A 15,838-nucleotide genomic window follows, 5' to 3' on the forward strand; every position below is an offset into this window, starting at 1 on the left:
GTTGGTGTGCATTGATTTGATTCCTCCTCTAACTAGTTCTGTGGTCCTGGATATATCATTGAATCTGTAGAGTCCAGAAGGGCCATAAATATCATCTAGTTCAAGCCCTGTAACCTGGTTCATGAATTATCTTTTGTGCTCTTCCCCATCAAGTGGCTTCATTAACAAGTGGTGGAATTGGCCCCAGACCTTAGGCTTGTTGTTACCTGAGCCTGTCTTGTAATGACAACAGTATGCTTCCTCTATTGAACCTCTTCTTTCCTTGTCCAATAAACTCTAATGGTGATTTTGGCTTATATGATGGTTGATTGTGGTTCTGCTTTTCTTTCTCCATTATCAGGGCAAAGGGGCCAACAGTCTGGGTGAAGGAGAACCCAGAATGGAAGCAGAGCCAAATGCCCGACTAACTTTCCCATGGCCACTATGAGGACCATGTACATGTCCACACGTAAACAACTACCCATGAGGAGCGTTAATTGCATTTTATTACAAGCTGCACAGCAGCCAGGTGGACCGTGGCTCATGCACAGCTTACATGCGCACACACATACAAGCACACACATGAAAGTTCATGCACATGCAGGAAATCCTGCTATATGCATGGACAGAGAAGTACATGTACTCCCATACCATCAGTCCACACATCAGCACACACACGCTAGTGGCCAGGAGAAAAGTGCTTAGCACATTTTATCGTGCATCCTGGATTGAGGGAGGCCATTCAGGATGGGGGAAAGGGAAGATTATGAGGCAAAAAGAGAAATGAAAGTAAAGGTCCCGCCCCGTCAGCATTAACTGGAGTATAAGAAATGGACTTTGGACAGACAGACAGACTCCTGGGGCCTGCCGACAGTCAAAATGTCTAAAAGACCTCTCATTCTCTGGGTGCTGATTGAACTCGGGTGGCTTTATCTGAGTAAGTGTTCTGAATCCTTCCATTCAGGGGTTCCTGGACAGCTTGGCATCCTGTGAGGGATTTCCATGGCTGATCGGGCGTCAGTAAAGCAGAAGCCCACTTCTTTGAATCTCCCTAGGTTTTCTTCCTTGGAGGGTCTCTCTCCTTCCTTGTCACACAAGGTTTATCCTAAGACTGGTTTTGGGGTCTTACGGTGGGGTAATTTGTATTCATACAAGAAACGTCAATTTAAGAAGAAACACAGAAATAAGGAGTCAGATGAAGTGGGGAGAGAATTTCCTCTGTAGGTATTATTAGCACAGTCAGGGCCGGAGGCATTTGTTCTGGTAAGAGCTCTTATTATAATTCTTATTTTTCTCTTTATTCTCAGGAGTTTTTGTTTGCTTTTTGTTTTGTCTTATTTTCCCGGGGATGAGGCTTCAAGGTGAGGTTTCTTTTCTGCACATTGTTTCCGGGTTTTGGATGATGCAAATCTATGTACCTGTGCATCCTGGGTGGTGCAGGGCAAAATGTTCAGGGCTGAGCTGCAGCTGTGTCTTGGTCACTAACCATTGAGATTGTGAACGTGTCTGAATTGCTCTGGCTCTTCCAAGTACGAAATGAGGGGCCTAGATAAGACCAGTTACAACAATACGTGATTCTAGGACTAGACAATACTTAATTCCCTTGAAGTTTTAAAAGTTTGTAGTTATTTGCCCAAGTCTTTCAAATGTGCCGTTAAGACTTGGGAAAACACCTACATTCGAAGGAAGACCAATGTGTTCTCTCTACCCCTTTGTCATGCTGTTCTTTCTGCCTTTCTTTCCTCTGTAACTCCATGCATCCTCAGGTCTCCACCTAAGTCAGGCTCTTCCTGAGCACCCAGAGCCTCCAGACTAGCGTAGGTGTTTCTGCTACGAGTTCCTGTCCTCCCTGGCGTCCCCTGTCGGAGAACTGGTCACCCGGTAGTAGTTGCTCACTTAACTGACTCTCTCCCCAAATACTCAGTAGGAGTTAGTGGAATGTAAGCAGTCCCTGTCACTTTCTTTATCAATGATTTTACTGTTCTTTGTCTTGTCCGGGGAATTTGAGGTGTGGAGAGTTTTTCTGTGCTGAAAGTTGCCAGAGTCTGTGTCCACCTTTCCTGCTACTGGCTGGACACTGATTGAGTGGGCTTCTCCAGCTTTTCTTGAAGGAGGCAGCACCTGGTGGCCTGTCTGGTTTTCATTTGTACCTTTTCTAAAATGACCAATTCAGAAGAGAGAGAACCATGGAGGATCAATCAGAGCCAGATGTACTCTTAAAAGATGCCAAATCAAACGCTTCACTCTGTAGATGGTGAAACTGAGACTTGGATTGGAAAAGGGCCTTTCTTAAGGTCCCCAGCAAGAGAAGGAACCGAGCTTGCACCAGAACCAAGGTTGTACCCACCATCCTAGCTAATTCCCCAAAAGGGGAATTAATTTGATACCGACGATTCCTTTGCTCCAGGATACTTTTGCAGATGGAAGGAACAGTTTCTTGTCCTATTTCTAAATTCTGAAGTGCTTGGTTACTTGTACTAATACTTTGTTAATTTCATGTGGCATTTGATACTTCATCTCATGTGAACCATAGAACTATTTCTGAGGGGAGCATAATCTCTCCTCTTTGTCTTATGATGATAATGAGGTCAGGGTTATTGTGCCTTTCCTCTAAGAACACAAAAGCAGTGGCCGGCAGAATGAGGTTTTTCATGTAAGCCGAATGGGTGTTTTCTGCCACACCAAATTGCCTGCTTACTTTTTTTAACAGTAATTTTTGATTAGATGACTAATACAGAAACAACCTTAGTGAAAAAAATTAAAATGTTATAAAGCTAAAATCCCTTTTGACTACTACCTCCAGCCCAGTCCCTTTTCCCTGATCATCGAGGTGACTGAAGAATGAGTTGGGTGTATGTCTCACCAGACACTATTATACGCACTTCCCTTCATACGTCTGCACCCACAACAAAATGCAAACTGTCTTATTTATTTATTTTATAAAATGGTTTTATATTTTATGCATTACTTTGGAATTTGCCCTTTTCATACATGAATAAGGCTTGGAGTTTTCATGCCCATTGATATAGATCTCTCTAATCCTATTAATCTTCTACATATGATTCCACGGAGGGAATATGCCACAGTTTAGCCATTCTTCATATACACATTGTCCGTTCCATTCACATATACATGAGGGCTGCAGTAAATATTTGCAAACAGGTTTCCTTGCACACGTCTGTTTTTCCAGGGTGGATAACAACACATGAAATTCCTCGGGCTTAGCTAAGACACATGTATGCTGAGTATTAATAGAAACTGCCAAATTACTCCACAGTGTGGCTGTAGCAACTCACACTCCATTTCTCTCCAGTTTACTCCAGTAGGCTAAGTCATTTTTTTGGTCCCTGTCTGGCCAACACTTGATACTATCACATTCTAAATTTTTGCCACTCTAATAGGTGAAGTTTACTGGTCTTATCTGTGAATTGCCTGTTAAGTCCTTTGCCAGTTTTACCATGGCAGCCCCATGGCAATCATAAAGAAATCATAAAGAAAATTTTGTTACAGATAAACAAAAAATATAACACTACAAAAAAACAATCAACTAACAAAGGAAGAAATCAAGAGAAGAAGAAAGGACCAAAAGAACTACAAAACAGAAAACAGTTAACAAAATGGCAACAGTAATTCTCTACCTATCAATAATTACTTTAAATGTAAATGGATTAAATTCCCCAATCAAGACACATAGAGTGGCTGAATGGATTAAAAAAACAAGATCCAACTGTAAGCTGTGTACAAGAGACTCACTTTAGCTTTAAGGACACACATAGGCTGAAAGTGAAGGTATGAAAAAAGATATTCCACACAAATTGTAACCAAAAGAGAGCAGAGGTCGCTATACTTATATCAGACAAAATAGATTTTAAATCAAAAACTGTTACAAGAGACAAAGGTCATTATACAATGATAAAAGTGTCAATTTATTTGGGAAGATGTAACAATTATAAATATATATTCACCCAACATTAGAACACCTAAATATATAAAGAAAATATTAACAGACTGAAGGGAAAAAGAGACAGCAATACAATAATGGTAGAAAACTTCAATACTCCACTCTCAACAATGGATAGATCATCCAGATAGAAAATCAATAAGAGAACAGCAGACTTAACATTTACACCAAATTGACCTAACAGAAGACATGTACAGAACGTTCCTTTCAACAGCAGCAGAACACACATGCTTCTCAAGCACACACCAAACATTCTCTAGGATAGATCACATGTTAGGCCACAAAACAAGTCTTAACAAATTCAAGAAGATTGAAATCATATCAAGTATTTTTCCTGAACACAAAGGTATGACACTGGAATTGAATAAGAGGAATAAAATTGAAAAATTCACAAATGTGTGGAATTAGACAACACACTTCTGAACAACCAATGGGTCAAAGAAAAAATCAAAAGGGAAATAAAAGAAATATACTGAGACAAATGAAAATGAAAACATAACATATCAAAACTTATGGGATGCAGTCTTTTCTTACTGAGTAGTGGGATGCCTCCTTCTATGCTATGATACTTGGGAAAATGAACTGTTGAATCTCCAGTAGAAATAATTCTTGTACCTTTTTAAAATTAATTTACCCAACATTCATAGGAAATAACTCATATTTTAGAAGTTATTAGTTTTAGGTGCATGTGTTCTGTGTTGCTAACACAGCTGAGGGTGATGACAAGGAATTTCTTTTTTTTTTCCTGGCTTCATAGGGGGCAAAACGGGCTTCCATAGCATTTACAATCTGGGAAACATTTCCACTGTGACAAAGTGAAGAGACTGTGAGCTCAGGGAAGTCTCCAGGCTGGTCTCAATTTGGAATGACCTTCGTCATGAAAGCCAACTGTGATAAACTCAGGAAGCACAATGTTTTGCTTACTATGTAGCGACTCTTAGGGCTGTGCCGGCCTTCTCCTGGAGAGGGGTAACTGGACGTTCCTGACACCTGGGTCAGGGAGGAACAGGGTACTGCTGGCCATGTCTTATACAACTTAGCCAACTGGGTCAACAAAATTTGTGAATAGAGAGTCTCACAAGAGGGTACTTTGGAGAAAATAATGAGCAGAGACCTAGGTACCAAGAGGGAGCAGGATGTGGTCTTGATGATTTGAGCTTCAGCCTGCCTGGCTCTCACTTCAATAGCTTTTATTTGGTTTATAACAATCGCTGATGCTCAATTAAACCAGTGGGCTTAACATTTGCAGCAGTGAAAATGTTTTGCAGATTCTCAAAGATGGAACTAACCTTAGGAGAGCTTGTCTAGTGGTCCTCAAACCCTGGGTGAGTGGCCAATGATATCGGAATGACCTAGAGAACTTGGTTATGTACATTTCCATGGGCCTTGGCTTCAGTGATTCTGACTTGGGCAATCAAGTATTTTTAACAAGCTCTCTAGGTCATGCTGATGAACAGCTGAGGCTGGGGAACATGGATACTTCATTTTAGAAATCGTGATACCTTCCATCTCATAGCTAATATGGTAAAACTAACCCTCCAGCATTTTTGTATGTCACAGCTGCCATTCTAGATAATTCCTGTGGTCCCTTCCAGTCCTAACATTAAAAGAATCCTTCAACTCCACCTAACTTCATATTCTCTAGCACTAAATAAATGGTCCAGAGCAATTAATTTCTATTTCTAATACTAAAAGGAGAGAAGGACAACGGAATATAATTCAACAGCCTATCTTCCTGCCATAGCACTCTCTGGATTGGAAGACAGAGGGAGGCTCATTTGAGGCATTCAAGTCAGCAGTCCATGATCACTGCTTAATGAGATACAGTGGGTAGAGTGTTGTTTTTGGACCTGTTTATATGAGTTAGCGGAATTGGGTTAAAGGATCAAGATTTTTCACAGGAGAGTTTATTGGTTTATTGAACGGTACTCAAGATCAGAGTTTTTAAATCAGCAAAAAGGTCTTGCTGCAGAGATGAGTTCAGAGACTCAGGGGAGCCAACTGTCTCCACTTGGGGGATGGAAGTGTGTTAAGTTAGGAGCTCAGCAGCAGTGAAGGGCACATCAGAATTTAGGCTAAAGAAACACATAGGCTATGACTCTCTTCATCTTCCTGAAAGCATCTATCTACGCAATCACTGTGTAACATATTTGAGAAATTTTAGTACCACACAACCTAGTTTTCTCATCTTTCCTCATAGCTTCAACCGCATCAGAGATTGTCGTGAGAGCATATTTGGGTCAGACGGTGACTTTGCCCTGTATGTACTCCTCCTGGTCTCAGAATGGCAACAGCATGTGCTGGGGCAAAGGCCAGTGTCCCAACTCCAAATGCAATGAAGAGCTTCTCCACACCGATGGGAGTAGGGTGCTCTGGAGCAAGTCGTCAAAATACAAACTTCAGGGGAATATCCAGAGAGGCGATGTCTCCTTGACCATCTCTAACACCAACGAAGCCGACAGCAGTGTGTACTGCTGCCGCATAGAGGTGCCTGGCTGGTTCAACGATGTGAAAAAGAACATTCGCCTGCAGCTGAGTAGAGGTGAGCCCGCAAAGAGGCTGCTGTGTGTGGAGGAAGAGAGTCAGTGGTTAATGAGTGATGGATTCAGTGGGTGCTGTTGGAGAGATTGTATCTGCTTAAGCAAAGAGTGGGCGGATTAAATCTGAGATGTGTTGCTATGACTAGAGGAGCCGTGGTATGGTGCAATGTCCATGGGGGCCAAGAAGGCCACAGAAATGAATGAGTGTGGGTTGGGGTTCGGGAAGGGAATCAGTGAATTGCAGGGTCAATCTGAAGAGGGCAGCTGCTTCTTAGCTAGCGGATTGTTGCCTTGCAGAAACTTGGGTCCAGTGTTTACGGATCTCTCAATTTTTATGTGAACTATATTGATTTTTGCACGTTGGGAAAGATTTCAAAATTAAAAAAAAATACTGCGTAAACTAAATAAAATGTGTCCCTGGGTCATCTTCAGCTCATAAGCCAATAGTGTGTGACTTCTGGCAGAGGGAAAGGGCGTGGGATTTGGAGAAAGTCATAGTAGTTTTCAGGTGTTCTTTCCTCCTCTTACTATCATTGCTTTTGATGAAATTTGGAATATGGCAGAACTCCTCAAGATGTAAGTTGCATGGAGGGCAGGCTATAGTTGAATTATGCTAATGATAATCATCTTTCCTGCTTGTCTGGAATGGAGTTTCTCAAAGTAAGCTCTGTTTTCAATCTGCGTCAATAATGGAGGATTCTTGAGCTCTATTCCTAACTGGATTGGCATCTTGGAAGGCAGGGTCTGGATATCTATACACTTAACAAGCTTCTCAGGTGATTCAAATGCACTCTAAAATTTGAGAACAACTGATGTGGATACTTCTAATCAGAGAACTTTCATACACATTAGTATATTTTTCTCTCAAAGTAACTTTGTGAGATAGAAGGTATTACTCTGATTTATTGAAGATAAATGATGCCAATCCAAGTCTTCTTCTTTCAAGCCTGGTATAACCAGCTATTGTTTTATAAAGTATTTGTTGACCTCAGCACTCTGTGGAGTCATTTCTAAGTTCACTTGAAACTAATGGGGTCTCTCTGTTCCATTAGAGTTAATAGATATTTGGTGTATTTAAGAGAAGGGGGTATCTGTAGAATAACTGTGGCTAATGAACCCAAATTCAAATGGTTAGGGGTGAGTTGTGTTGTCATGAACTAATCTTTAACATCTGAAAGAGACTACATTCTCACCCTATGTTGCATACTTTGGGCTCACTTTATTTTCAGATTTTAATTTTAATTTTATTTCATTGTGGAAAGAACACCTAAAATGAGTTCTATCCTACCTTAATAAATTTTCAAGTGCACAATATATTATTGTTAACTGTAGGTGCAATGTTGTGCAGCAGATCTCTAGAGCTTATTCATCTTGCTTGACTGGAATTTTGTATTTGGGCTCACTTTAGATGCAATCCTTAATTCACTCATCCATGCAATGTTTATGGAACACCTACTACGTGCCAGCACTGTGGTAGGTATTATATTTGTAGCAGAGAACAAAATAAATACCAGATTTTCCCTTTACGGGGCTAACAGTCTAGTGGGAGAAGCAGGTGTTAAACAATAGTCACCAAATAAATGTGTAGTTATGAAATGCAAGAAATGCTGTCAAGGTAAAGTATGAGAGCACAAAACCAAGAGACCTAATTCTTATTAGAATATGGATGACCTCCTTGCAGAAGTGTCCTTTTGGCTGAGACATGAGAGTTAAGTAGGAGTTAGCCTATTGAACAGAGAGACTAGGAAGCAGCAGGTTCAAAGTTCCTCCAGCCAGAAGGTTGCTCTTCAAAGAACTGAAGAAAGGCCGGTGGGCTGGGGAAAAGTGAGATGAGTAGAGTGGAGACACGAGATTGGAAAGAAAGACAGAGCCAGATCAGGTGGAGTTATGCAGGCCAAGGTTGGGAGTTGGGTTCTTTATCTTAAGGGCAAGGAGGACCCAGTAAAAAGTTTTAAGCAGGGGACTGACATAATTAGATTTGTCATTTTAAAAGATTACTCTAGCCAATGTGTGAAGAACAGATTCGACAGGTCAAGAGTAGAGGCAAGAAACGCAATTTTCGTGGGCACTACAATGGTCCTGGCCAGTGGACCAGGTGAGGGCCACATAAAAGGAGAGAAACGGATGGATCCCAGATATATTTGTATTGTTTCCCTTTTCCTCCATCTCCACTTAGTATCAGACATATCTTCCATTGGTTACAGCTACAACAACCACTGAGTCAAGAACAACCCGCCGCCCAACCACCACCACTGCTATGACGACAAGCACAGCTGTGCTTCCAACAACAGTCATGACGACACCTGACCTCACAACTGGAACACCACTTGAGACAAAAACCACCACTGCCCTCACAACAATGGCAACCACATGCTCTCCAACAACACTGAGTAACCTTCCTGAGGCAACCACAATTCTTCTGATCACTGAGCCCTCCCCAGAAGGGCCTTTCCTCACTGAAGGTACGTAGTACAATTGGCCATTCTTTCCCTTCTGCTGGTCAGATGTATCTTAGTTCCTTTGGAACAGGGTTCTCCCACTGAATGGGGCAGCCCAGAAACTTGCTTGTGTGTGTGTGTGTGTGTGTGTATTAGTTTGCTAGAGCTGTGGTAACAAATACCACAGAATGGGTGCCTTAAACAACAGAAATTTATTTTTTCACAATTCTGGAGGCTAGAAGTCTGAGATAAAGGTGTCAGGAGGGTTGATTTCTTCTGGGGCCTCTTTATTTGGTTTATAGATGGCCATCTTCTCCCTATGTCATCACATGGTCTTCTCTTTGTGCATGTCTGTTTCCTAATCTCCTCTTCTTATAAAGACACCAGTAATATTGGATTAGGGCCCATTCATATAACCTCGTTTTACCTTAATTACTTCTTTCTCCACATACAGTCACATTCTTAGGTACTGGGGGTAAGAATGTCAACATATAAATTTGGGGGGGATACAGTTCAGCCCAAAACTGTGCATTTGTGTGTGTGTGTGTGTCTGTGTGTGTGTGTGTGTGTGTGTGTGTGAGGATGTGGTTTCACTAAATCTTCCTTTTCTTTGTTTTATGGTTTCCTTTTTGTTTTTTTCCTGTTTTTTTCTTTTGTGTTTTTGAAAAGTCAGCTTTTTTGGCTCTCCAATTGACCTTCCAGGAGTCTTGGAGACGTTTATTGAAGAAGCAGGAAATGTCACCCTGGGTCAGATTCTAGTTCCGTCCTGCCGGGGGTTAATTCTCTGCTTGGGCATCAAAGATTGGTTGAGGAAAGCCCTTAAAGGCCTTAAAATATCCCCTGATGATGAACTGGTTCTACGCTTGTTTCCTCTTTCTTTTTTCTTCTGAATCTTTCTTGATACTCATCTAGGACCTCTCACTGAGTTACTAGCTCCGTTACTTACAGGGACTTATCAAAGCTCCCACCGTGTTTCAACCTCTGATTCTCAGGTAAGAATATTGGAAAACCATCATAGGACAGTTTGAAGGCTTTCTTAGGTATTTCAACTGCCTCGGTAAGACCTGGCTTATCTAAATAGCTTTACAGTATTGAATTGGTTAATTCTATTATACTCTGAGTAGTCACCTAAAATCCGTGAACTATAAACCAATCAATTTTTGTATGTATTTTTTATTCTTTTGGCCTTTAAAATCTTAAAATACAACATTTGTAATTTTTTCCCTTGATTCTAAAAATTACTTGCAATCCTTGAAGAAAACCTGAAATATATAGAAAAGCACAAAGACAACTATAAAAATAGACCTGAATCCCACCACTCAGCACAAACACTTATTTTTTAGCTGCCTTTTATCAAACTTTTTTTCTCTTCCAGAATCAGAAACTTTCCCTCCCTCCAGTGACTCCCAGACACCCTCTGAGGTGACTTCCGGAGACACTGCCTTGTTCACATCTGAAGGTATGTGGACACGTGCTCTCCCCTCTTCTCTTCTCATCCTTTGGATTAAGGAGAATAAAATGTTGTTGAATCAGATGACTAGAGATAACTTTTGGGTCCTGTGTGCCATGAAGCCCACCTAGGAGAAACTGGTGTCAGGGCAGCATTTGTGGTTCATTCATTCTTGTGACTTGAGAGAGAGAGAGAGACAGGCAGACAGACATCGACCTTGATTTGTTTGTGCAATTCTCCATGGTGGCATGTGTCTAGAACATCTGCCTTTCCACTCTGGGCTAGGTGGTGCTTAGCTGTCTCATCCTAATTTTAAGCACACCAATCTTCTTTTGTTGATCTCATTGGCTTTTTATAGTGGAGGGAGAATTCTTTCATTCATTTGTCCTTTTATCCACCCGTCAAGACTTCTTTAGGATTTACTAGGGCCCTGGGGCAGAGAATACCCTAAAAATAAGACAAGCACCTTGAGGGTGCTAGAGAGGACTGCCCAGGCTTGACTGCCAGTTCTACTCCTTTTTGTCGGGGGTCTCTGGCCTTGGTTTATTCCTAGGTTTGTTGTAGAATTGTATAACTTCACACATGTAAAAGCCTTACATGGCACACAGTAGGCACTTAAATTGTAGATGTTCCCTCAATGGGGCTTATAGTCAAGTGGGAGAAAACAGACACCTGTGGGGTAAAATAAATCAAGGCTTGTGATAGTACAACACAGGGAGGCAGTATAGTAGAGTGGCTCATGTGTGTGCTCTGACGTGACACTGCCTGGGTACAAATCCTGCCTCTTACCTGCTGTGTGACTTTGAGAAAGTTACTTAATCTCGTTGGGCCTTGGCTTCCTCATTGGTAAGATGGGAATAGTAGTGACACGTATCCTATGTCTCTTTCTGAGGATTCAATGAGAGATGGCATGTAGATCACTTAGAACAATGTCCAGCATGTACTAAATACCCAGTAAACATTAGCTCTTCTTTTTTATGACAAAAGTCAGTTTAGGGGACAGTAGGCCACCAAAAATAGGAAGATAAGCATTTTTCTAAGTTTGTTTTCTCTTTTCCTTTGTTTTTTCCAGAGTCCAAAGATTGGGTTCCACAGTCAACGTCCCAGGCATCGATGTGGGAAATGAGTGACTTGGTGACTTCTCCTCAGCCAAGAGGTGAGGGGGCTGTGTTCCCGATAGTGGTTTGTCTTTGGCCCTGGGGACCGTCTGTCATCTGCCTGCTTGTCTTGGGATTCAGCTATTTTGGTTCCACTGTGGTCACGTCTTACATCCTCCAGCAAGCTGGGATGAAAGTGAAACATGCTAAAGGAATCAGCGCCGGCTTCTTCCTTCCCCACTCACTCCTTCATCCCCCTGCTGGGATCCCCCTTCTTCCTCAGCCGCTTCTGACTTGAAGCTAGGAATGCTAGTAGGAAAATCACCCATTCACTTTTCAAAATATTATTAACTTATTTTAAATTACACAAATAGCACACTAATGTATTTTTGTTAGGGATACATAAAAAAAGGTAGAAATAAAATTCTCTTTGACTTCCCGTCTTTAATCCCAGCCCATCCTCTGAGATAATCACTGCTGTTAGTTGAAGATGATCATTCTTCAGATCTTTTTCTATTCCCAATGTGTGTGCATAGATATAGAAATATACAGTTTGTTTTGTGTGTGGGTTTTTAAAAAATGCTATCACACTGTATGCAGCCTTCCGCATTTTGTTTTATTCATCTAAAATTATGCGCTGGGCCACTTTCTTCTTCGGTCCATGTAGATCTGCACCATCATGTTAAATTGCTGTATAGTATTTTACACTACAAATACTTATAGTATCCATTGCCCACTGAGGGGCATTTAGGTTGTTCCAATGTTTCATTATGATAAATAGTTGGCAGTGAACATTCCTGTATGTTGAGTGTCTCCTTAAGTGTTTATGCAAGTGTTTCTCTAGCTAGGGCGGTGACCGAGAAGGAGAAATGCTAGCTGAAAGAAGTGTGCACTTTTAAATTTAATAACTGTTACAAAATTGTTCTCCGGAAAAGGCTGTGCCAATTTATTTTCCCACCCAGGGAGTATCTGCTTTCTCATATCCTCCCTCCACTTGACATGACCATTTGTTTAATTTTTTCAATCTCCTGAGAAAATGTCATCTCCTTCCTTTGTTGTTCTGATTAACACAGAGTTTAAGTGTCTTTTTTATATGTTTATTAGCCGGAAAACAGCCATCCTTTAACTCTGTGAAGGAGGCAATGTAACACCACTCACAAAGCCTCGGAAGATAGAATTGGAGGGGACAGACAAAAGTGAGTGGAAAGGGGACAGGTTTTGAAGGAAGACTATGCATCAAGATGAAATGCCAGGGTGCTCTAACGTGGAAAAGCTTTGGCATGCACTGACTCAGACAGCGGGAAGACAGAAAATCAGGACTGGTTGTTGATAACTTAAGGAAACAGGGCTCCGAAGATCCAAATGATCTTTGTCCGTGGGATGGGTAAGGGTGGGGGTCTATTTTCCGGCAGAAGAGAAGGTAGCAACTAGAAAAGGGATGTAGAGTGGACAAGGAGTTTTCAAAGTGTTATCATTTATGCCTTTTAAGTCTTGGACTATTCTACATTGATTTGCAAGGGAGCAAGAGGTCATCTGATGTTTTACCCTCTTCTATAGTACTCCTGATAATTTTCATTTTACTCCTCCTTGATAAATCCCAGAAGAGAAAGAATGCTTGCTGTAATATCCATAGGCTGCACTGCTGAAGGGGAGCTTGTTATAAGGAGGTCTGTCAGTCTCCATGTAACATCTACTCATTATGGAAGAAACTAGGGTTTATTGAGCACATATCTTGTGCTGGTGCAGTGCCAAGCTGTTCTCATGGGCCGCTTCATTCAATCTCTCTTTGGCAGATGCTCACATCCCTATTTTATGTAACTTTCCCAAGGCCACACAGCTCTCAGGTACCAGATCCAGGAAGTCGAGCTCTGATTCCACTGTCTTTCCCTCCCCCCCCACCAAAGCCCCAGTAGATAGTTGTATGTCATAGCTGCACATCCTTCTAGTTGCTGTGTGTGGGATGCGGCCTCAGCATGGCCGGAGAAGTGGTGCGTCAGTGCACGCCAGGGATCCGAACCCGGGCCGCCAGCAGTGGAGCGCGCGCACTTAACCGCTAAGCCACCGGGCCGGCCCTGATTCCACTGTTTTAGATATTATTTTATCCTGCCTTGCCTTCCAGTCTGAAATAAAAGGTCATGTTCTTTCATTTACCATCCTCTCTTCCCATTGGTTTTTGTAATGACACATTCATAATAAGAATTGCACTTACCTTCTACTGAGGACTTAGCCGTGTGTTATATGCTGTACCAAGGGTTTTTAACACATATTTTCTTATTTAAATCTTACAATGACCTTCTAGTCAGGTACAGATATTATCCTCATTTTACAGATAAAGAAATGGAGGGTCAGAGAGTTTATTAGAGAAGCTAAAACCTACTGAGGTCTTTCTTTGTTTTAACACTATGCAGTTTACATGCATTACTTTGATTTTTCACAAAATCCTGTGAGATAGATACCATTATCACCTCCATTTCAGAGTCCATGAAGGTTGTGTAACTTCTCTGGTAAATGATGGACCTGGTTTTAACCCATGTCTGTTCAGCTCTCATGCCACACTAACACCAGGCTATCTGCTTCGTCCTCACCCCATCTCCCCTCTGCAGCCACTTACAGAATAAGACTACTCTTCATTCACATGAAAATGCTTTCAACCCATTTCAGAGGGCTGCACGACTCTGTGGGGTTTTCCTTCCCTGGCTAAATATCCCCACTTCCCTCCTCACTTCTTCATGTAATTTTTGGATGGCAAGGCTTCTATGTTTGAGGGCTGGTTTAAATCCTTCAACAGAATCTTGTCAAAATTATTATTCCCTAAAATTAGCGTTACCCAGAGCGGCAATTCTTCACCTCCACTCTATGGCTGCCTAGAATGGAGTTCAGAGACATGGAGTGAGTTGCCTAAGATCATGTAGCTAGGCAGAGGGAGACCTGGGACTCACACCCAGGTTTCAGGGATTTTAAACTGTGTCCATGGACTCCTAGATGCAGTTGTCTGTGGATGAGCTTGAGGGGGTGGGGGTGATCACCCTGAAATTATACGTATAATTGTGTGTGTATATGCGCACACACATTTTTCTGGGGGAGAAGCTAGGACTTTAATTAGATTCTCCAAGGGTTCTGCAAAGCCCTAAATGGTTAGGAACCATAATTCAAACACAAACAATTAACAATAACAACAACAATAAAAACTCTCCTAGGTTTCACCCCCGCAACTAAAGAAGTCTGTTAGGGGAACACAAACCCTTACCCCTCCAGGTACCTAGGAACTTAATTGTTCTGTCTAGCCTGAGGATTAATTTCATTTCTGGCTTGGCAGCAGGAATGTATGAAATGGTCCCAAGTTGCTCCCTCAAGGCCCAGTCTCTATTGGGTAGGGACTCTGAAGCCAGGCGGAGTAGAGCCCATGACTATGTCATTTCCTAAATAAAATCAGGTGGCCTGGGATTAAGTCCTCTGATTATGCCTCGGGTTCACTTTTACTTTCTCAATAACATCCCAAATCCTTTATTTCTAGTTTTTTCTTCTCGCAGTCTTCTGGGCAGCACTGGGTGGGGGTAAAAGAGCTCAGTTGAGGAGTCTGAAGGCTCAGGGTTATATCTCAGCTTTGCCATTTTCTGCTGTTTTTTGTTTTTCTTTTTTTTTTTCTTTTAGAATCTCAGGTGAGTGACTTGTTCTATCCTTCTCTAAATCTCAGTTTCTTCCAAACGTACGACAGAGATAGCAGTAGTATTTATTTCACAGGGCTGTTAAGTGAGGAAATGCATGAGGAAAATGCGTAGTACATAACTACTCTTTAGTGAATGACAGTCTTCGTGAGCGAGTCCTGTTTCCTCTCTCCTTTGCATCTCTGCTTCTCTTCCTCCTTATGCACCTTCCTTGTTAGGCCAGTTCAGCGGAGTAACAGGGCCACTTCCAAAAACTCCCAGTTGACACACTGTTCTTTATAAGCACATAGACACTTTTTGATTTTATGGCCTTTTTAACTGCTAGTCACACCAGGGAAACAGCCAGCGAGTGACAAAATTACAAACTTGGGGAAGTTGCAAAAGCTTTTAAAATCTCACGTTAGTAATTCTCTACTCACTATTAGAATAAATCTGAGATTCTGAAAGCTTTTCACTGACTCCTTTTTTGGTGGCTCTACAGAACTCTCAATTATTGGTTTTATTCCCTTGGGTGGACCTCTTCCATCTTCTACCGCGTCTCAGTTGTTCTGTCCTCACATCACTCAGTCTATGGAGGGTCCACTCCATAGTTGAGGCTTAGAAATCAAGCTGCGGCTGAAGAACAGCCATGGTTGAGTTTGCCACGCAGGGGCTTCCAGATTCGTGTTATTTATTTTATAAGACAATTCCAAGTACATGTCTCCTACT

At 41.7% G+C, this 15,838-nt stretch overlaps 1 protein-coding gene across 1 annotated transcript in view; it reads left to right on the forward strand.

Moving 5' to 3' along the window:
* The first annotated feature begins 735 nt into the window (after nt 1-735).
* Nucleotides 736-15,838, forward strand: part of TIMD4 (T cell immunoglobulin and mucin domain containing 4) — a 33,649-nt gene continuing 18,546 nt past the window's right edge. The window contains exons 1-5 of the mRNA XM_087429503.1: nt 736-916; nt 6,141-6,482; nt 8,685-8,942; nt 10,294-10,377; nt 11,441-11,502. Coding sequence (XP_087285629.1) covers nt 859-916; nt 6,141-6,482; nt 8,685-8,942; nt 10,294-10,377; nt 11,441-11,502 — 804 coding nt within the window. The 5' untranslated portion in view covers nt 736-858. The remainder of the gene's footprint in view (nt 917-6,140; nt 6,483-8,684; nt 8,943-10,293; nt 10,378-11,440; nt 11,503-15,838) is intronic.

Source organism: Ceratotherium simum, chromosome 4 (genome assembly GCF_057802395.1).
Source record: "Ceratotherium simum simum isolate JZ-2026a chromosome 4, ASM5780239v1, whole genome shotgun sequence".
NCBI classification, from domain to species: Eukaryota; Metazoa; Chordata; class Mammalia; order Perissodactyla; family Rhinocerotidae; genus Ceratotherium; species Ceratotherium simum.